At 45.1% G+C, this 22,701-nt stretch overlaps 1 protein-coding gene across 1 annotated transcript in view; it reads right to left on the bottom strand.

The window, feature by feature from the left end:
- CACNA2D3 (calcium voltage-gated channel auxiliary subunit alpha2delta 3) overlaps positions 1 to 22,701 on the bottom strand; it is a 798,196-nt gene that overhangs the window by 267,709 nt on the left and 507,786 nt on the right. Inside the window, exons 12-13 of the mRNA XM_084794478.1 lie at positions 13,070 to 13,148; positions 3,041 to 3,174 (exon numbers count right to left, since the gene is read on the bottom strand). Of these exons, the coding sequence (XP_084650604.1) occupies positions 3,041 to 3,174; positions 13,070 to 13,148 (213 nt within the window). The remainder of the gene's footprint in view (positions 1 to 3,040; positions 3,175 to 13,069; positions 13,149 to 22,701) is intronic.

The raw sequence follows: 22,701 nt of genomic DNA, 5'->3' as shown, positions 1-22,701 counted from the left end.
AAACAGGAAACTCCCTGGACTCTTCCAGGCTTGCCAGGCTGCAGTATGCAGTGACAAGGACAAACAAGCCTGACTCAAACAAAGACATAAAAGGTGAGGGCTACACTTGATGTTAAGTATTATTCTCTGGGGGCTGGAACAATGGGGGCTCAGAGGTTAAGAGCATTGCCTGCTCTTCCAGAGGTCATGAGTTTGATTCCCAGCAACCACATGGTGGCTCACAACCTTCTATGATGAGATCCAGTGCCCTCTTCTGGCCTGCAGGCATACATGGCAGGTAGAACAGTGTATACATAATAAATAAATCTGAAAAAAAAGAGATTGTTCTCTGACATCCACATGTATATTGTCATGCATGCACCTGCACTCACTCTCTCTCTCTCTTTCTCTTTCTCTTTCTCTTTCTCTCTCTCTCTCTGTCTCTCTCTCTCTCTCTCTCTCTCTCTCTCTCTCTCTGTTTTTCTGTCTCCATCTCTCTCTCACACATACACACACAACATTTACACATTCAAAGATACAACAAAACAAATCAAAACTATGCAAAAACTGATGTGTCAGCCTTCTCATTTCTTATAGGCAACCAACTCTATGAGTTTCTAATTTCCCCATTTCTGTTTGCATGTGCATACCTTTTCACTCCATCTTCTGTCCCCCACAACGTGTCACCTGGAAGACTTACTCTTATGTTTTGCTCACTTTCCTCAGCAGTACATTCCCGCTACAACATAAACATTCTATGCTGAGCAGCAGAGACCACCCTTACTCTCATTGCTGATTGTCTGTGACTCATACAATCAATCTTTACACGTTTAGGGAATTAGACAATTCCCAGTGTTTGGAAATTACACACAGCTCTAAGGAATGAACTTCTGCACAGGCTTTTGTCTGGATGGAGAGTTATCTTGATGGAGGTTGTTTCCAAGTATGACTGCTGGGGCAAAGGGCAAATGAACACTACTCCATTCTCCATGGAAACTGTCCCATTCTATGTTTCCATAGTGATCTATGAAGTTCTCCTTTGCTGGCATCCCTCACCAGCACAGTGTGTGGCTAAGCTCCTAGTTTCTGTAACTCTGCTACTGAGAAATGGTGTCTCATTATAGTTTAATTTATATTTTTCTTACTATGGGTAAAGGTGTATATTTTTCCATGTTAAAAGCCAGTTTGTTATATTTGAGGCTTACTTATATCTTCTGATAATTTCCTTTTTTTTTTTTATAGGGAATTTCAGAAGACTTTCCTTGGTTTTTCAAAATGTTTTATTTTATTCTTTGCTTATTTTGGTGAGTGAGGATGGGGGTCGCATGCCATGGTGCCATGTGTGGAAGGGCAGAAGATAACATGTGACACTTAGTTCTCTCTGGACCTTGTAGGTCCAGGGCATCAAAGTCAGATCATCAGGTTTGGTGCCTTTACCTGCTGAGAAAAACGTCATTTGTCTTCTAAAATTACAGCCTTGCTGTGCTAAGATGAGGTCATATACTAAGTCCCCATATGTCATCAGGTCACTTATTGACCTCTCTCTTCTATCAATCTGTTCAAGGTCAAGCATCATATGCTTTAGTTAGATCCTGGTCCAACACTTTTGTTTTGTTTTTTGAGACAGGATTTCCCTGTGTAGTCTGGGCTGTTGCTTTGTACACCAGAACAGACTGGCCTTGAACTCACAGAGATCCACCTGTCTCTACCTCCCTGAGTGCTGGGATTACAGCTGCGCACCACAGCTCCCAGCTCTGGTCCTACACTTTTACGTTGAGGACTTAAAGCAACCCATCAACCTGAATGTCTGGAGTTTGCACAACAAACTACAGAGTGCTTTGGTTCCTCCAGCACCAGATAGACATGGGCTTCTCCTTTGCTCTTGGTTTTTCTGCCTCAGTTATCCAAGGGAATGAAGAGATGGCACCATGATTGCTGTCTCCACTGTCACACTGCTATAAACGTGATGTCAGCTCAAATATGGCAGCCTTGCTATTTTCTTCTTACAGTTCAGAACCAAACTGACAAAAGATCAGTGTTACCAGTACCAAGAAGTGCTTCCCTGCCCCACACCCTTCATCTTGGGAAACTTTCCCTGAGGTTAGATACCCCTTCGGAACCAGGGCATGGAGGCCTATTGGTGTCTTACTTGAAAGCTCTGTGTGTGTGTGTGTGTGTGTGTGTGTGTGTGTGCGTGCGTGCGCGCGCGCGCTGTGGTGAGCTGGATGTGTCAGGGTGTCCCCAGTTTGGCTCTCATATATCATTATTGTCCTGTGTGTGCCTGTGGCTGCCAGAAACATAACAAGAACAAGGACAGGAGTGCCCAGAGAGAGGAAAGTAGGCCCAGGCCAGTCATGGAGGACCACTACAGAACACAGCTGTGCCTGTGCTGTCGTGATTAATATGATGTGAATCCCAAAAACACTGACAGCGGGACATTCCTTTGAGAACATTTACAATCAATAAATGAAGCTCGCCGCTCCCATCAGACTCGTTATCACTGTGAAAAATCACACTGAAATTATACAAAAACACAGCCGGGGAAATAACTGCTGGGTGACTGGCAAACTCCCTCCTTGTTAGCACAGGCTGGAATCCAGCTTGTCCAGAGCTTGTGTCCTGAGTTCACACAACCATACTTATAGAGCCCTCCCCGCACATGTAACCATATTTTTGACTGCCTGTAGGAGGAAAATACAATTGACTCCTCTATGGTGGCCCCATTTGTTATCAGAGTGATCTTCAGTCACATCTTCAGCTAATGATCTGCCACTAGGACTGGGCCTCACACATGGCAGGGCTAAGTCCATCATCACTGCCTCATGCGGGAAGGTGAGAAGCTACAAACAAAAAGGGAGGGTGTGTTTGATGCTTTCAGAGGTGCAGGCCATACTGGTTATCTTCCAAACCACCGTTGCCTGCTGAGGTGAACATTATCAATTGTGCCTACCATCTGAGACAGTGTCACTCACGCCCGTGACTGATGGAGGATGTTATGAAAGCCTTTCACTGAAGCAAGAGGGCAGACCCAGCCCCTCCCCCAGGGTCCCTGGAGACTCACTGTGCTGTCGATGTAGGCTTCAGTCCACACCACGTCATGTTCCTGGTCAATGACCTTGGGTCGGCTGAGCACGTGGAGGTACTCCATGACATTTTCCTGCACATCAGCCAAGGTGGAGATCTGGGTGAAAAATCCTGCCAAAAGAAGGGCCTGGCTTAGAAAACACACGGGAGAGCATGCATGGAGGAACATACCTTGGCCAGAGCCCAAACTTCCTTCTTCATCATTGACAAGTGTTGGATCCCTCTTGAAGGGAGCTTTATCTTCACAGACAAGAGTACAGTTGTCAAAAGTAATACGACTTAAATTAGCCCACACAGAAACAGTTGCTGATGATGTAAAGGCTATCCCCTTAGGCTATGTTATAGATATGGAGAAGAGGGTCCTCACTCCAGGCAATTCTATAGCCTTTTCCTTTCCCACATCATTGAACATATTTTGAAGTACAAAAATATAAATCATAAAATTAAAAAGATCCCATTAGTATAATTTTAACCACAGTATTGATTAATGTATAAAAAAGTATCACAAAGTTTGCTAACTTCTTGGTAGTATCATTCATTTTTTTTCATCTTTGATTTTTGTTTATTTTGCTTTGTTTTGTTCTTGAGACAAGCTTGGTATTGCTATGTCGCTCTGACTGGCTTTGAATTTTTCCAAAGCAACTTTCCTGCTTCAGCCTTCTGGGTGTTGAACTGGGGTGGCTCTCCATTATTTGTAATAAAGTACACGGGACGATTATTATTGCATAATAGTGATATGACTGAAGTGGGCTAAAGACACATGCTTTGCCCATGTTCCGCCAGCATTGAGTGGAAACTACAGGAAAGGGCAAGGCTATGGGTGTCTTGGTTTCACTCGTTCCTTCACTTGTCTCTGGGTTTGTGCCCAGTACTTCTACGGGGCTTCCCCCTGTGTATGCTTGGGGCTGGAGTTCCGCATCCTACTCTACTGTGGCTGTTAGACTGATAGCTGTGGTTTCCACGCAACGGGAAATGTTCTAAGCAGGCAAGAGTTCTACAAGTGAAGTTGTCTGTTTGATCTGGAGTTCGGGGCACCCTGACGTGTTCCTCTTCAGCTTGGGGTCCTATGGAGTTCGCTGCAGCCTGGGAGGCTTAAAAGGGAAGAGAGCACCAGTCACGGGCTTATCTTCCCTGAAGGAAGCCATTTGTGGAAAACGTTCTTAGCAGAATTAACAGGATGGGAAAGGCCCTGTCGCGGGCTATGCAGACAGGAGGAAAGGAACACAAACCAGCATGGTCCCTGTTAAGCTAAGATGTAACAGGGATGGCCAATCACACCTGGCTACCCTGAGCCAGGGTGTCTGGGACTGAACACTGAATGATAAGGGAATTAGTGGGGAGCAATGACTGAGGAGTGTGTCTGGCAAAGCAAAGGGTACAAGGGAAGCATCTAGATTACAAAACCCAGGGCCCTTCTGAGAAGTTAAAATAGCTCAGAATGGCCCCAGGTAAAGACTTGAACAGCAAGCAGAAATGACTCAGAGAGATGGGCCCAGCAGAGAGAGCATCGGGAAGAATTGAGATTCTGTCCTAAAGCATGTGGTTATGGATGGACTTTAAGCTGGAGGGCACAGAAGTTCATGTTACTGCTTCCGGTCACTAAGTCAGGCTCTGCTCCTACTCACCAAACAGGCCAGAAATGGCTGAGAGGGATTCTAAGGCCAGATCTGCTGCAGCAATTATAGACTTTCCTTGAGTCTAAAGCAGGCACACGGTAGGAAACACCAGCCCTTCCACTGTCCGGGATGGGCTGGGCCCACCAAGAACATTTCCAAACAAAGGCCAGCTGGTTTGAATTTGACGTGCCTGTCCCAAACAGGTTGGGACCATGTGGCTTCTGGGTTCCTGATGACAGCTCTGCACAGTGCTAATTAGCATGCATTATCACTCCTACCTGCCCCACCCTCCTGGCCATGACTATACCAGGGAAACAGGGCCCCAAAGGAGGAGTGGGGATGCCTGTTATAGGTTGAGATCCCAGAACAGGAACCTGTGAGTTCTCCTGGAGGTCTGCCCCCCACTTAGGGAGGCCCATTGGTATATGGCTTCTAGGTGGTCCAGCTGAGAGGCATAGCTGGCAAGAGATGTCTTATAAGAGGCTGCTAGAGGACAAGGAGATTGCCTTAGCCAACGGGGGTCATCGCTCCTTGCCTGGAGGCTATAAGCCACTCTGGAAGAAGAAAGAAAAATATTTAGTATCTCTGCTAGTAGCTAAACTTCAGGTCCTGAGTAAAGAACCTTGGCACATAGTAAAAGCTAAGGGCGAAGGGGCAGAGGTATCATCATGGTGATCAGTTTGGGCTCTGGGTCTGGGTTGGGAATACTCTGATGAGCATTTTCCTGGTGGACCAGGTCCCGTGAAGGCAGCCTCTCTTAGAAGAGTTCTTGGTTGTCTCTCTGTTCACATCTAATCCTCAAAGCAAATGTTGACGCTCTCTGACTTAGGTTTTCCAAAACAGGGGCAAGAGAAAACAGGAGATGGGTATGTGAGGGGGGAATGAAGGAGACATAGCTCATCAGCTTAGAGAGTGAGATTCGGGGTTATCAAGCATAGATTTGGAAAGGACTGAACTGAGAAATGAGCCTCACTCCAGCCTTGTGTATCCCAGCCAAAGTCCATGCACTACAAAGCTCACTTACGCAGAGCTCCAGCCCTTTAGCCAGGCAGTTACCAGATAGCTCTTGTGGATGAACTCGGGAACCCAGGAGGAAATTCCCAAGCCAACTCTTGGCTTTCCTCTCCAGCCCCCGTTGGCCTTTCCCACTTCAGCAATAGCAACCTGTCCAGTTAGGCTGAAGCAGAAGTTTCCTCCTAGACACCCATCATTGCTCCTTGCTGCACTATGGTCCCATATCTAACTCGCCAGCTTGTTTTCTGGACCAGTCTCTAAAGCACACTAAAGGCGAGTGTTTCTTCCTTCAGCACTTTGACCCTGCTCCAAGATTCCATGATGTGCAAGTAAGAGACCAGCTACAGCCTCCCCATGACCCTCCCCCATTACACTTAAGGATCATGGGAAAGTATGAAATATTCTATCGTCTGTCTGCCTGAAGCATTACAAGAGCATCCACACAGACTTAGAACAAATCGGAACCTCTCACTCTGACCTCCGTGAGCCTTTTTTCTGCACTGGCCCTCTGCCTACCTGAAAACCCCCTTGATGGTCCTTAACCCTTTTCCTGCTTTCCTGTGCTGAGCTGGCCCCGACCTTTCCACTCAAGCTTGCCTAGACCCTTTAAAATACTCCCCGTTCATTCTCCTTGGGCACCCTTATCTAGTTTTCCAGGATGCGTCCATTTTATCACCACTGGGCTGGTTGGGGGAGTTTCTCCCTGACTAACTGACCCCTTGAAACTCATGTTCTCTCTGTGCATCTTGCTTTGGTGTCTTAAGGACACTCAGTCTGGTCTGGGGCTGGACTATGACTTGCTTGCTTACTATGTTTGTGTCGTGCCACATTATGACAGCTACGGCTTGTCTGGTTCAGAGACACCTTCCCTGACTGGGGAATGTGGATATGTGGAAGAACACAGTAGCCTTCACTGAGGTCTTCCCGGGACGCACACTGCTCTCTGCCTTGGGACGCATGGCAGCCCACCACATGCTCATTACATTAGGAGCAAAGACAAGTACAGGGAGTTAGCCCCAGAGCAACTTGAATCCAGGTTAGCTGGACTCTAAAGCCTTTATTCTCTTTATTCTCTTTATTAAGGCACTCTTCCTTAGCAAGGCAGGAAAGGCCCGTGGGCTGCTCATCACTCCTCCTCCAAGGTGCTGCTAGTGGGTCGGTTGTGTATTGTAGTTGGGAAAAGTTGAGGATAAGAATGGGCAAACAAAGGGCTGCCCTTCCAAGTTCCTGGCTATTAGTACCATCATACAAACCCAGGGCATGGCTTCAACTTATATTTCAATATGCTAAGCAGGGACATAAGTCTATGAAAGGTTAAAAAAAAAGCTTAAATAATATATATAATGTATATATATATTATATATCATTGTATGCCATATGTATAAATTATATATAATATAAACACACACACACACACACACACACAGAGAGAGAGAGAGAGAGAGAGAGAGAGAGAGAGAGAGAGAGAGAGAGCGCAAAGCTTACACAAATTTGGTCTCAGTCCATTAGAACCTGAAACCTTTCTGAAAGAGTCTTTTCTTGCTTTTAAATGCTTTCCTGTAAGGCTTAGCTAACAAATGTATGGTCTCGTTAACAAATGATGGATAGTAGGAAGTGGCTCAGGGTCGAGAGCTTTGGCTGAAACCAGAGACGCTTCCCCCAGTCCCCTTCTGTATTCTCTGAGCTGGCCACCTTTCTTATTGCCCCTGTCCTTTTTTTTTTCCTAGTGAATTCAAGCTCTTGAATGTTGATTCTCGTCTTTAATGTTCCTTTTTGAACTTCATATATCATGTAAGAAAACAGAATCAGCAATCACTCGGTAATTACTGAGTAATTAATGCTGAAATTAGCCACCTATTACAAATGGCCTGCTCATTTTTCTATGTAACATCAATTTATTTGCTTTGTTCCCTTGCAGCATTCCTTCTGTGAACTTTGGGTTACACCAGCTCACTGTGATAAACCGTATGCAGCCCGATACTTTGTATTCCTGAGATTTCACTCTGACTGCAACATGTTTTTAAAAATCCCTTGCTTAGAGGTGCCTTGCCAGAGACAAAGGATTCCATATTGCACCTTACAGTGACCCAGAAGCCAGAGCCCCTCCAGTCTGCCCGTGTGAGCAGACCCTGCTATCTACCTCACGTGGCCAGGTTCTGGCTCTACCATTGCTGGGATATGCTTCTGTGATGGGGCCATTTCCCCATGTGTGACATGGTCACCACCATCATGAAGCAGAGTTGCTGTGGTGACCTACATAAGACCTTGGCTCTCAGTTCACTGTGGGTTAGGACTGCAGTGGTGTATGTGTGGGAGCCGGGAAAGGGAAATAGTTTCCAGTGATGCAATTCTCTGACTCAAAATGCTCCTTCAAGCAACCCCAGTAAGCCTTTTGGGTAATTAGATAGACAGGGATGGAGTCATTACTTTGGTCAGTACCATCTCTCTATTTCAGGTGAACAGCCTTCTATTTGTGTCTCCTCTTCAAGTGATGCATCATGGGTATAGCTACTTCACATATTTCTAATGATCCTCTAACCTCAGAAGTATGACGGGCTCAAAACCAGCCTATGTTTAACGGGCTCTCTCCTTATAAATAAAGATAATTATAACATACACCCCTAGGGATCCTCTGAGGGTTTAAAGAGACGTGTCATGTAAGTGCTGTGTGCCCTACCTGGTACAGAATGCACTGTCACCCTCAATTGCCCTTAACAATAGCAAGATGATCTCTGCACACATCACATGCAGGTCTTCACACCCTTGGGTGCTTACAGGAATGATTGTGTGCTGGGATTGACTATCTGCTGTTTTTACACTGCCTGTACCGGAAAACCCAAAAGGGTTCCTCTGTGCCCCTTCTCCCACCCACACCCACAACCGTTCTTTTGGCCTCAGAAATACGAAGCACCTTTGGGGTTAGGAAAGGCATAGCGAGATTCAGAGTGATTGCTTGGGAAAGGTCAGGGGCTGGACTTCCGAGGAGGGCTTAGGCTACCAGCTCTGTTCCAAACAAGGAGAGAACAACCTTTAGCCCCTCGAAAAGGGATAAGCTAAACACACAACTGGGAGAGAGACACAGGCATTTCTTGGAGAGCCTGATGACTGACAGATTGAGAACTCCAACACTGAGCAAAGCTCTTGTTTGCACAGCTGGGAACCACTCCATCAACTCTGATTTGGACGGGGAATCAGCTAGTGGGCTCCTTTCAAATGCTGGCACACTGCATATCAGAAAAAGTTATCACCTCTTTATGGGACATCTGGACTGGCTGACCATCTTTGCTGTTGGCCCAGTCGCTTCTTTATGTAGTAGTGGGAACTCGGCATTTAACCTGCCTGGCCTGCCTCCTGTGGCAGGGATGGTTTTAATGTCTTTAAAATGCCATGCTGCCTTGCTTCGTTAGATCTGGCTCCCTTAAGGCAGGCCCTACCTTAGGTATAAAATGAAAAAGCCTAATATGCACCAAGTCTCTCTGGATCTTGCCAGCATGGTGAAGAAGGCATTGAACTGAGGCCCATGAACGTCCATGTCGCCCAGGCACGGGTTTCCAGAGGGATGTATCTGAGACCTACTAGAAAGCAACTGTTTCCATGGCTACCACACTTCCAAAAGCGACTTTCCGCCTGGACAGTGGGTCCTTGAGCATCAGGGATCCAGGGATGGCATAATGGCCCTCACCATTCTTCCCTCCCTTGGGGTCACTCTGTGGTCAGGCAGCTCAACTTGTCAACAGCCTTCCCTTTGCCCTTTGCCTGGTCTGCTGAAGTCCTGGATGCTGACAGTTTATTTCACAGAAGAACTTGGTTGAGTCAGGGCAAAAGCACGTAATGGGAGTGGGTGGGGGCAGGTCTTCAGACCTCATGTCACTTGAGATGAAAATGCTATGCTCCTTCCATCATGTAACAATCCGAGGCCATAAACAAAGACTTAATTAATGGCCGTGGATGAATACTTGCTTGCTGAAGTTACGTGGATGAAAACCTCATGACTGACGCAACATGAAGCCAGTGTTTACATGGGCGCAGATGAGCGGAACCTAACACTGTCATGGCGGCGGACTTTGAAGAGAGGCAGATGACAATGACATTCAGTTCCCCAAGCCTATCGGAAGGAAAGCTGAGTCAGGAAGGTGAAGCTATTGAGAGGCGTTGCTTGTGGTGAGAGAGGCGATAGCAGGATCCCGGCAGGAACAAAGGTGCCTCATGGATCCCACTGCCAACCCAGCGAGCGGCTATCCTTTCTGAGCCTATAAACCTTACGGGCTGAATTCCAGAGCTAGGCCCTGGCACGACTAAATTGCCTCTGCAAGAATATTTCAAAGATTCTTACAAATGGGAACTGAAACTAAATTATGATACAATATTAGTTGTTTAAGACAAGGTTCCAGTTTAAGGACAAAGACAGTGGTAAAAAGCAATCGCCCATGACCAAGGGCCCATGAGCTGTTGGGAAAAATTACAATCTAGTGCAGCAGGGATAAAAATAAGAAAAAAGGGAAAGGAATTTTTTCCATGACCACAGAATAAGGGGAAAAAACCCTGGGAATTATAACTCAGTCTCCTTTCAAATGTCAACGAAGTTCTAAGATGTACAGAGGCCGGGGTTTACCTAATTCTCCTATACTATGCGTCCTCCATTCCTGCTGCCCCTGCTCCTGAAACGAAGCCAAGCACGTGACCCTGGGATGAGCAGGATGTTGGAGACTTTTTCATGAGGCAAGCCAAGCAATAAACAAAAATGACTGTACTACTTGCTACTTCAGGGACCCAAGGAAGCAGCACAGCTCTACCATTAAAGCCTTTCATAGTTTGAGATGAGGAAATTGAGCCTTTCTTAAAAAGACCACTCCAAATAGAAGCAGAAAATTCAAGGCAAAGCCAAGCAAAAGGCATGATGGAATCAGGCCTGTTTGCCTGGCTCTGAAAGCCTCCTCCATTTCTGGGGGTCTGTACTTTCCCTGTGTGGGCAAACCTTTGAACATGCCTGAGGAAGTACCCCAGGCTGGGTGACACTTTTTTTTCTGGAAGAGGGGTTGGAAGCTAGCATTTAGATTTGCTGGCCAGTGTCCAGGGGTGAAGCTATCAGGTCTACCATGTATCCTGCATAATACGTGTTGTACCATAGGTGTGACCATTTCAAATTACACACATATACAGAGCAGGGAAGATCTATCTCCACAAAAAGTGATGTGTGCATGTAAAGGAAACCCTTGGTCTTTTTTTAGAATTGACCTGCCTTCCCACTTAAGGTCTGAGTCACTCCCTTCTTTTCCCAGAATGTTGCCTTTTTGTGCACATGGCAGAGAAACGACGTTGGTTGCTTGAAATAAAGTTGAGTTTTTCTTAAGTCATCAAGACTGCAGCTGAGACCTGTAAAACTTTCATCACATCTTCTTTCTTCCATTAAAACCCAAACACTACCATGTTGATGAATTATAGCTTACGAGAACAGTAAAAAGGATAGACCACCTAAGTCTGTCAATACGAACTACTGTATATCAGGATACCCGTCTCTGTTAATGTGAATGTTAATTTACTCGTACCGTAAGCCATCACAAGGGCACCTGCTCTGAGTAAAGTCGGTGGCTGGGCTCTGTCAGGCCGCCAAGATGATGTCAGGGTCCTAGCCTGCTCCGATGGAGCCTGTGGTGTCAGAGGGGAAGTAAACCAGATCTACAGGTCACTGACCACAAGAGAATAATGTGGGCACTTGTGTGCTGGGAACAGAGCTACTAGTCCGACTTGCATGGCCTAACTTCCTGTGTATTGGGCAGGTGTCACAGCGCCCACTTTTTGCAGGTGATGAAGCTCAGACCCATCCCAACGTGGGGGTGAGATTTAAAGTCCGAGCTGCTGGACTTAAAGTCCAGATCCTTCTTGGTCATACAGAACCCTGTCTGGCAGGAGTCATTACTAAATTAATTGGCCCTGTGACTCCCATTCCCGTCCTTTGCCCCAAGCATTGTTTCTGATACACTGCAGGATCTGATAATAAATTTACTTTGCGAATGCAAAATCCATAAATGAATAAACACCCATGAGACAGTCTTAACGTATTAACCTGGCAGGCACCACTTCGCCAATCCTTCTGTTTGATAAGAACCAATGGAAGAACAGGGCACAAAATTACAGTTCTATAGGAAGAATAAACTCAAGGCCTCTACTGTACAGTATATTGACTACCGTTGACAACAGCATATATAATGTTGAAAATCACCCAGAGCCAATTTTAAATGCTTTCACTACATGGATATGGTAGTTGGGTAATGCAATTCATATTCATTGCCTTGATTTGGCCATTTCACAATGTATGCATATCTCCGAACATCATGCTCTACACTATACACAGAGTTTGTATATTTGTCAATTAAAAATTCAAAGGAAGAACTATTACTACCCCTATGCTGAATATCAAAGGACTAATGCAAATTACAGTTAATTAATTTCACTAGTCCCATGGCCAAAGCTATGCCATGGAAAATACCAACCCAGCAATCCTAGTGGCTTGACACACAGTCTTGACACACATCTAGTGTAGGTCAAAGGCACCTGTCTGCTCTCTGAGGGATCCAAGCATGGTAAGGATGCTCAGTTCCATCTCAGTTCTATCTGGAACAGGAAGCCTCAGAGTTCACGGGAGCCAAGGGAAGAAAGTGGAGATGCTCACATCAGCCTTATCCCAGATTTAACCCAGGTTGAATTATTTTATGCTACAAGAACCTGTTTTGAGAGCACATCAGAAGACTGGGGATGGTGATGGAGGTATGGATGTTTGGAGCACAGTGGAAGTCTCTGCACAGATGCTCTGCCAAGATCACTCAACTACCAAGAAGCAGAAAAGAGACTTAGCCACTTGACTGTGACCTCAAAAATGTAGAAACATGTTTTGGGAAGAGCATTCATATACCCCTCAGTGATAATTTGGAAATGGATTTTTATCTTAGAATTATAGCCTCCTTGTCTGTTCTAAGTCATAAGTCATATGCAGAAGTCAAAGGGGCATAAAACATACAGTTAAGTGGGAAGATTTATTTATTTATTTATTTATTTACATATTATTAAATAAATGGCCTAACAATCATATGGCAGAGCATGGTAACTACACTTAACTTTGGGGTATTTCAAACTAACTAGGAGAGAGGATTTTGAATTTTCTCACCACGAGGAAAGGACAAGTGTTTGAGGTGATGCATGTACTTGTTACCCCAACTGCTTATTATATACATTTTTTTTACATATCCCATGAGATTCCAAGAATATATATATAATTACTATTTCTCAATAAGAAAGCAGCCATCTTCTTTTAGGGCTCCCTCTTTTTCCTGCACACCCAAGAGCAGCAACTCAGAGTGGAGTGTCCTTGGGAGACTCACCTTTGTTCGCGCAGGCCATCCATTTGAGATTGTCTGCAAAAGCGGCCTCCCGTCCAATGAGGTACGTGAAGATTCGAACCTAAAAGGAAGACGGACACACAGTGAGCAGTGCCCAGCTTGCGCCATCCTGTGCAGACCACATGTGTGCTTCACACACATGTGCTTTACCTCTTTCATGCTCCATGCTCCCCATCTGTAGGAACATATTTAAGACATTTGAAGTACTGTCAGCTAGAAATATATTCGAGGGGGGAGGGGCCCTTTGATCTTTGTAGCCATATGGCATAAATGGTAGTTGCTTCTCAGTGTGCAAGGCAGTGCAGAGAAGAAGAGCCAGAAATGGGAGACCAGCAGCAGTGTGGGCCTGGCCTGGTTCCACGAGTGGAAAAAGATCATCTAGGCCTAGAGACCAAATCCACAACTGTTTTTCTCATTCCCACAGAAAACCCAGACTGTGCTGTTCTGAGGAATAAAACCACCACTGTGAGTGAGAGCCTCACCTTTTCTCCCCAGCAGAATGCATAGGCTGCAGGAGTGCTCTAACTACCCGCAGGGCCTGGTATGGTTTTAGGTCATTAGCTGAAACAAGAGGCACTGCCTGTGGCCAGGAGACATATGCAATCCCTCTCTAGTCATCCTCAGAGCTTGGCCCCTGTGGACTTACAGCTTACTATGTTGACTTAAGTCTTCTCTGCAGCTCTTTTCCATATCATCTCATTATTAAAATTTGGGAGCACAACTGTGATTTTTTTTAAAACAATTATAGAATTTTCATCTCCTTGGAAAAAAATAAGAACAAAGGCGTAACCTTATCCATACAAAAGTGGTTAGCATTGCCCCTGCCAACACCTGCCCTTCCTGTTTGTTTTCCTTTCCTGGTCACTCTCTATACTTAGCTGAATCTCTCTGACTTGAGGGAAACTGAGGCCTAGCTTGGTACAATGATTTTCTTAGTTTCATCAAGGGCTGCTCACATAAGAAGGCCTCAGAGAGCTCCTGAGCTGCAGGGTCTGTCACTACAAGTGATTCGAAGTGGCTGTAAGCCCACAAGATCTGTCACCCACAAGATACAAGACCAGAATCTTCTCCCCTGAGATGTGGCTCATGGTCTTCAAATTTTCTTGGCTTTGATTTCAAATTTAAGTTCTTTACAGTGCGCACACTAGATTGGTAAAAGCTTGCATCTTTATCATTTCTTAGGCTGGCAATAAAGAGCAAAGAGATGCCTCTTAGGCCATTTCATCTTTGAGCTCAAGGGCCCGGGACAAAGCTGCAAAGGTAGCCGTGGGTGCCAGCCATTTTGGTGTGTAGATGAAGGGATTGAGCAGAAACCGTTCTCCCTTGGAGGTACGGTTAAAGTCCCAGAAAAGCGTTTGAGTTGCTGGCAAACGCGTACAATTCCTGATTTAAAATGTGGCAGCCTACTTGGAAAGCCAGTAGGGTTGTGCCAAGCTTCTGATCAGTCATGATTGCTCAAGAATTGTGCAAACAAGTACCGCAGTAATGAAAGCCAGCACGGTGATACCACCATCACCACCACCAGTAAGGCCTCCACAGCCAGGACCATCCATGGGTCAGGTACTCTGCTGAGGGATTTGCAGGCATTCTATTTGTTTTGCTGGTTTCTGTTTTGTTGTATTGCTTATGAAGGAAAATCAGAATCGGGTTCAGTATTTCCATTTATGTACAATGTTTGGCTCCCAGCGGGCCAACCTCTTATCTGAGTAGAAGCAGCCTGGACATGACTCGCTACATCTATGCCTAGGAAATAAACATAATCAGATGATATTGGGTTTATGCCCTGCGTCTGCTCACAATAATGCCTTTCAACCGAGCACAAAAGGAAAAGCATTTTACTTCAAAGTGTAAAATATTTTGGAGAGCCATTTAACAGTATCAAGGGCATTTTGTATCTGTAATTCTGTTGGCTTGGTAATTGTACCTCTAGGCATTTATCTTATAGTCGGGATTACAGGCAACATGCCCGTGGAGGTTAACAGTCAATAGAGCTGACAGAAAGTGGAGGAGCACCGGAGAGTACATGTTTTGTACATACACAGTGCAAAGAGGACATGCATGTTCACCTTCAGTACATCATGCTCAAAAGTTAAATCCTAAGTGTTTCCTGAGAACTGGTTGGCTAATAATCATACAACGAGATCTTGTTTTCGTAAGGGAGACTCTTAAGTTTGACTTCATAAACTTGTATATTATTAGGATGATTAAACAGGTTTAAAAATAAGCAACTATTGCTTTGATAAGTAAAGCCCATTTTAAGTGGAACTGAGGGCTGCCTTTCTCCACCATTCATCCAAATGAGGCCAAACCTCTACGTGCAATACAAACGCTCTCCATTTCCTTACTGGCAAGTTCTGTACCCTGATGTGTTTGTTTTATACATTTCTTTCCTTTCTATTTTTTAACCTTAAGAAAAGCCGTACTTCTTTCATACATTAATCCTGACCACAGTTTCTCCTCCCTCCACTCCTCCCAGTGCAACCTCATCCTCCAGATCCACTTCTCCTTTTTCTGAAGAGAAAAGAACAGGCCTATCAGGATACCAAGCGAACATTGCATAACAAGTTGCTATCAAGCTTGGATAAGGTAGCCCAGTAGGGTCCCAAAAGCAGGTGAAAAAAGTCAGAAATCACACCATTCCCACTGTTAGGGGTCCCACAAAAACCTCAAGCTACACAACCATAATGATATGCAGAGGACCTAGAGCAGACGCATGAAGGGCCCAGGACTCTCATTTCAGTATCCGTGAGCCCCTAAGAAGCCTGCTTAGTTGATTCAGTGGGCCGTGTTCTCATGGTGTCCTTGACCCCTCTGCCTCATATTTCTACATTTCTTTTTTTTATTTTAATTTTTTTATTTTATTAATTTATTCATATTACATCTCAATGGTTATCCCATCCCTTGTATCCTCCCATTCCTCCCTCTCTCCCATTTTCCCCTTACTCCCCTCCCCTATGACTGTGACTAAGGGGGACCTCCTGCCCCTATACATGCTCAAGTCCTTCTTGGTAGCCTGCTATCCTTCCTCTGTGTGCCACCAGGTCTCCCCATCCAGGGGACGTGGTCAAATATGGGGCACCAGAGTACGTGTGAAAGTCAGACCCCACTCTCTACTCAACTGTGGAGAATGTCCTGTCCATTGTCTAGATCTGGGTAGGGGTTTGAAGTTTACTGCATGTATTGTCTTTGGCTGGTGCCATAGTTTGAGTGGGACCCCTGGGCCCAAATCTGCCTATCATAATGTTCTTCTTGTAGGTTTTTTTAAAAAGTGCCATCAAATCAGCTTTTACTGCTGTGCTATGAACTCAGGTTTTTGTTTGTTTGTTTTCTTTTGGCTTTGATGTCATAAGGAGGTTTAGCAGAGCCAGGTCTGGGGCGATCCTGAGAGCCAAGTGGATAGCATACACAGTCATGAAAAGGAGCCATCGCACAGGTCAGCCTGGCCATCAGGATCCAGTATGCCACTCCCAGGAGCCAGGCCTCTGTGTTCGTCAGACACAGGCACAGAAGGCTCCTCTCATTGTCACAGGTCAGAGGCAGGGCAGAAGAGTGGCTGAGCCACACCACTAGTTAATCCTGATCTCTCACCACAGTGTTTCCCACAAACCCAGTTAAGCTTAATAAAAGTATTTTAATGTGGTCTTTCAAAGTCACTTCATTTCATCCAAAGGACACAAAAACGCAGCTTCAAGCCATTCTTTTTCCAAAGAAGTTACGCTTATAGTTGATTTATGTAGAAGAATCCCATCAGAAACTCTGAGGAGTGCTGAGGACAATGACGCAGGCCTATAAACCTACAACTCTAGGGGCTGAAACAGGAGGATGGCAAGTTCAAATACAGCCTTGTGAAGAAAAGAAAGGGGAACACAGAGGGATGATAGAAAAAGGGAAACTTATATGGTCCTGTCTGTTGTACGTTAATGAATCCTGAATTCTTGTTTTCGTGCCCACTGAAAGAGGGCAATGGAAGAGGCTGCAGTAGGAGTCCACCAGATCCACGGCACAACCAGAGAGGAAGCTGCCACCACCCACACCAATAAACAAAAGGGACAGCTTCCCAGTCACCCGTACCTTCTGAGGGCCTGCAACATGCCAGGGACCACTCCATGAACACAGAACAAACGAACATCATGGAGGCTACATTGTCTCGGGAGTAAAACAAAATTCATATATAATGCTTGTGTATGTGTTGGATTAAAGGCTTATGAGGAAAACAAAGCAGGGGATGATGGAGGATATGGGGAGTTACTACCTTAAAAGGGGAGAAAGGGAAATGTATCCCATCAAAGTGACACCTAAGTTAGGATCTGGACAGAGGGAGTAAAGCCAAAGGCCTACAGAAAGCAGCGTTCCAGGTGAAGGGGGAAACAGTGCGAAGCCATGGAGACAAAGATGTTGGACATGTCTGTGTGGCAGGAGTGGAGCCATCAGGAGTGGACGCATGCCCTGAACTTGGAGAAGCAGTAAGTGGCACCAGGCGTGGTGAACCCCTGTTAAAGAATGGATTTTTTTTCCAACAAGGGACTGGGTAGAGGCCCCATACAGGCTAGCACAATGTGAACGGCTCCTTCTGGCTGCAGTATGGGGCAAAGGCCATAGATACTTGTGCTCACCTTGGCTGCTGATTAGTGTTTCCCAGTGTTCTTACATCTCTCTTCATGCTCAACACCCCCAAGAACAACTCAGAACCCTGAAGCAGGCACCAATTTTGAACCTCCCTAGCCACACTATGATGCGCTATCACATATGAGAGCTGCAGCCCCATGAGACACAGATTTAAACAAAGACAGTAAGGGTAGACTGCCTAGCGGTGCCAGGTGAAAGGGGACAACGGCTCTGGCCAGAGTTTTCAGACAACACAAAGTATTAAAGCCAAGAGAAGCAGAGATTAAAAGCTGGGCCGGCAGCTGGGCCACCTGGAACCCAGGTTAAGTATGCTTGTACTTTTCCTGAAGTGTCTTTAGTAGGTCTGACATGGAAGAAATCTATCAAGAACTCAATGAAGAGATGTGGGTCTGGGAACTAAGAAAATGCTAGTCATTTCCAGAAAGCTCTGTCTATCGACTGCCAAGTTGTGTCTACCTAAGAGCTTTACAATGCAGTGGGTGCCAGATCAACATGACAATATAAAGAAGCTGTGTCAATCTAAAAGGCAGGAACAGCAGACACCAGCCAGACTTGGCAACTGATGAATCCAGCCAGCTGACTGACTGCACTCTCTTCTTTCCCCAGAAAGGGTGGGTCTGAGAACAGCTCTCCAAACTTGCTGTGCTTATGCGTTCACACGCCAAGCTGCTCCGTGAGATCACACCAACCCTCTCATACTCCCAGATGTGGTGGAGCTAATTGGGGATAGTACTTTCCCATATATGCAGTCTACACTACTGCAGGAAAAGGCAGACTTTTACTTCAGACTGTGTTAATGACTCGTGCTACCAGAACTGACCAGGACCTACCTGTACATGTCCACATTGGTAGGTCCTAAACTATGACCAGGGGGTGATACCTCCAGTCAGGGAGATGGAATTTCTAACTCATCTCTTCATCTGTGCTCATCTCTCAGGGTTGCACAGAAAGATGTGCGGCCTCACATTTCACTAAAACCAAAGCCTTTCTATATTAAAGTCATTTTGATGTTACTGAACGTGTTCTTAATTGGCATTGTAGCAAAAAAAAAAAAAAAAGATTCCTTGATAAGCCCTATTGCTATTTGTCCTTTTCTATAATTTCTGATACCTCAACACATTTCTGAATAAAAGCTTTAATCTCTAAGCAGATGATGAGGAATGGAACCAGATTATTCACACACGCAACAGGCTTCATAAATCACTGCCAATGCTTATCTTCATGAAAATGCTGAGAGGACAGATAGGCCGAGAGAAGAGTGGCTCCACAGGAAACAGTTATATTAGACAGAATGCTCTTTAATCTTGAAGCCATCATGCTCATCTAGAGGGCGAAAGAGACAACTAAGGTAACGTTGCCCCGAATGGCAATAAAATGCGATAAATTGAATTAGATTACAAAAGTAATAAAATCTCAACAAATGAATATCATAGATCATTATGAAAAATGAACTGTCACTTTAGGGATTCCCCAAGGGCCTGCACAATCTCTCTCCAGTTTCTTTATTCCTAAACACGAATGCCTGATGCCCCATGTGTGGTGACGAATATATCTCAATTCAGAAAGAAATGTCACTTATAGTCTTCTGGCACAGGAGGCAGATAGTGTAAGCTGAATTTCCTAGCCACATACTTTGTCAAGGTGAAGTATACACTCAGGCACACCAATGGGGTTGCTATAGTAGAAGAGGAAGAAGTCAAGCTGTGACATCTTCAAAGGAGGGTGGCAAAAACACTTTTTCATTCTGTGGCCAGAGAAAGTGTGTTAACTCCAACATTCTATTCTCAGTGTTTAAAAAATTTACTTTGTATGTTTATATGTATGCACACATAGACACATACACACATATGCATGCTCACATGTGGGGGCATATGTGTGTGCAGATGTACATGCATATGTGTGGGTATACATGTAGAGGCCAGAAGTTGACCATGGATGTCTTCCATGATGGCTGCCTTGGCTAGTTACTCAGACATGGTCTCCCGAAGAACCTAGAGCTCATCGACTTGGCTAATCTAGCTAGTCATCTTATCCTTGAGGTCCCCGGTCTCAGCCTCCAATATGCTGAAGTGACTGGTGGGCCCTGAGTGAAGGCATGTTGGCGCTAGAATTAAGAAAATGCTAGTCATTTCCAGAAAGCTGTGTCTACCGGCTGCCAAGTTGTGTCTATCTAAGAGCTTTAAAATCCAGTGGGTGCTGGATCAAGATGACATTTTAAAGAAGTTGTGTCACTCTAAAAAGCAGGAACAGCAGACACCAGCCAGACTTGGCAAATGATGAAGGCAGCCAGCTGACTACACTCTCTTCTTTCCCCAGAAAGGGTGGGCCTAGGAGCAGCTCTCCACCCCTTGGCTTTTTCAGGTTTGCATGGCCAGCGCTTCATCCACTGAGCTGTGCTCCCTTCTCAAGTGCTCTGTGTTCTTAATCCTCTTTATATCCAAGCCTTTACTGACCCTGGGGGCAGTAAATATTATTTTCAGTGTGTCTTCAATGTGCAAAAGTGTATCTTTGATATGCAAAACTCAACCCATCCCCAACCCAGGACAACACCTATTCTTTCAAACAACCAGAAACCAGAAGACTATGCTTCCAGGTAGACATGGAGAGCTTAAAAGCTTTGAGATCTTGGGCAAGGTATTGAATCTCTCCATGTGGCAATTTTTCAACTTCTAAAAGGTGACTCACTCACTCCTACTACTGTGATTAATAGCAACTGAGAGAACATAGTAAAAGACGAAAGGACATGTCTGGAGCCATGTGACCTCCAGTCATCCCCAGTTGGATTCCACTTGTATGTCAGACAACATATTGCAGCAAAGCAAAGTCATGTAAACATAAGCATCTTTCTCTCCAGAGGCTGAATTGAAGAGGAAATTGACTTCTCCCTAGAGGAATATTGTACCATGCCAGCACCAATGTTGGCCATGACTGAAGACAATGGAATAACATTTCCTACCTCCTGCAGTGTAATGATAATAATAACTTCTATCAATCTTCAGAGAGTCCAAGACACAAGCTACAGGCTTTCTCCTCATCCTCCTCTTCTAAAACACATCCACAATTTCAGCTAAGGTTCATAAGGTTTGGATACCTCTTCCCCCAAATCAATTTCTCTAAGGACCCAGGTTAAGGACTCTCACTTAGACATCTCATAATCTTCATTATAAATTCCTCCCAAATATTTTCTTTGGACGATAAGAATGGAATCTCATGCTAAGGAGCTCACCAAAGTGAGAGAGTTCATTGGCTCTCGGGCCCATTCCTTGATGGCAGGGTAGCAGATGTCTGCCCATGAACAGCTTCAGAAAAGTCACGACAAATGAGGGCTTCATGTGGAAGGAACAAAAATGACATTGCGGGAGCTGAGAGAGAATAGCATTGTCGTAAACCTCAGGGGTTCTTGGATACACCTCACACCCTTTGCCAGACCTTTTAAAGAAGCTGGGATGGAATGAGTTTCCATCACATTCAGTTTTGAATCTACAGACTCTAGCACAATAGATCCAGTGTAAATAATACTCAAATTAATGTTGCCTGGGCAGCAAGCAATCTGATGCCACAAAATGGTTCTGAGTCACAAATTGCATCCAAAACTTTAGACTTCTAATCACAGGTGTAGGCTAATCACAGGTTTGTAGAATGGGTTGGCTCTTCCCTGCTCCTGTTGTCCCCCCGCAACTCTCCAAATATCAAGTAGTGATAGGTTTTAGCTATCAGGTATGTACCTGTCACATGTTAAATCTGAAACATCCTCCCAGAGGCTTGTGATCTACAGGCTTAGTCCCCAGCTTGTGATACAATTTTGAATACTCCAGCCTTTAATAGGCAGGGCATAGCAGGGGGAAGTAAGTTACTAGGGTCAGTGTGTTAGTGGGGGGTTTATATTGCTGTGACAAAACACCATGATTAAAAGTTAAGTTGGGGAGGGAAGGCTTTATTCCATCTTAGACTTCTAGGTAGCAGCCCATCACTGAGGAAGCCAAGGTAGAAGCTTAAACAAGGCAGAAGCCTGGAGACAGGAAATGATGCAGAAGATACACAGAAGGACTGCTTACTTGTTTTCTCCTCATGGATTGCTCAGCCTGATTTCTTACAGCACTGAGAACCACCAGCCCAGGGCTAGTACCACCCATAGTGAGATGGGCCCTTCCACACCAATTGTCAATCAACAAAATGTACCATGGGCTAGCCCACAGATCAATCTCCTATAGACATTTTTCTCCTCTAAGGTTCCCTCTTCCATGGTGACTCTGACCTATGCCAAACTGACACAAACACTAGCCAGCAGAGTCCGCATTTATACCCATTTCAACTTCTGGCCTGCTTTCTCCATTTTCTGGTCTGTCACCAAGGGAAGAGCGATCAGACTGCCACACTCCCACTGCTGTGTCCACCCTCCAACATGACAAACGGAAATCCCTATGGACCCATGAGCCAAAATAAACTTTCCATCCTTTATTATATTTTTGTCAGCAATCTTGGCCATGCTGACAGAGAAGTAAGGGCTTTTCTCCCCCAAAGATGGCAGAGTAAACACAAGCAAATAAACAAAACTCACATGAACAAAGCCATGAGAGCAATCTAAACAGATCAGAAAAATAAAACCACTTTGCAAAATGGAATACTGTTCCACAGTTTCAGATATGGACACTTTTACTCATGAAAAGTCATAGTGCTGGGTTGCCTCCTAGCAAGGGCCCTTCCCATTACATGGGCTGTTCTATGTCACAGTCCACCAGACACTGATACAATGACCTACAGAACATGGTCAGCTTCCTGGCTTGGTGGCCTCGTCATTCACCTTTCCCACCACTCGGGGTGCTCGACGTCTCTAGTTTTGTATTTCCAACTTCATGTTGCTTTATCTAATTCACCCTTATCCCTCCTTTGTTTCCTCCAGGGTACGTGAAGCACTCTGTAGTCTCAATGACTTGGTCAATTCTCTGAGTTGTGTCTGAAGGTAGAAAGAGGCAACCATGTCCAATCCA

The sequence above is a fragment of the Acomys minous genome (genome assembly GCF_964271855.1).
Source record: "Acomys minous genome assembly, chromosome: 9".
Classification (NCBI taxonomy): domain Eukaryota; kingdom Metazoa; phylum Chordata; class Mammalia; order Rodentia; family Muridae; genus Acomys; species Acomys minous.
The sequence above is the reverse complement of the archived record's forward strand: the minus strand, read 5'-3'. Positions and strand labels throughout refer to the sequence as shown.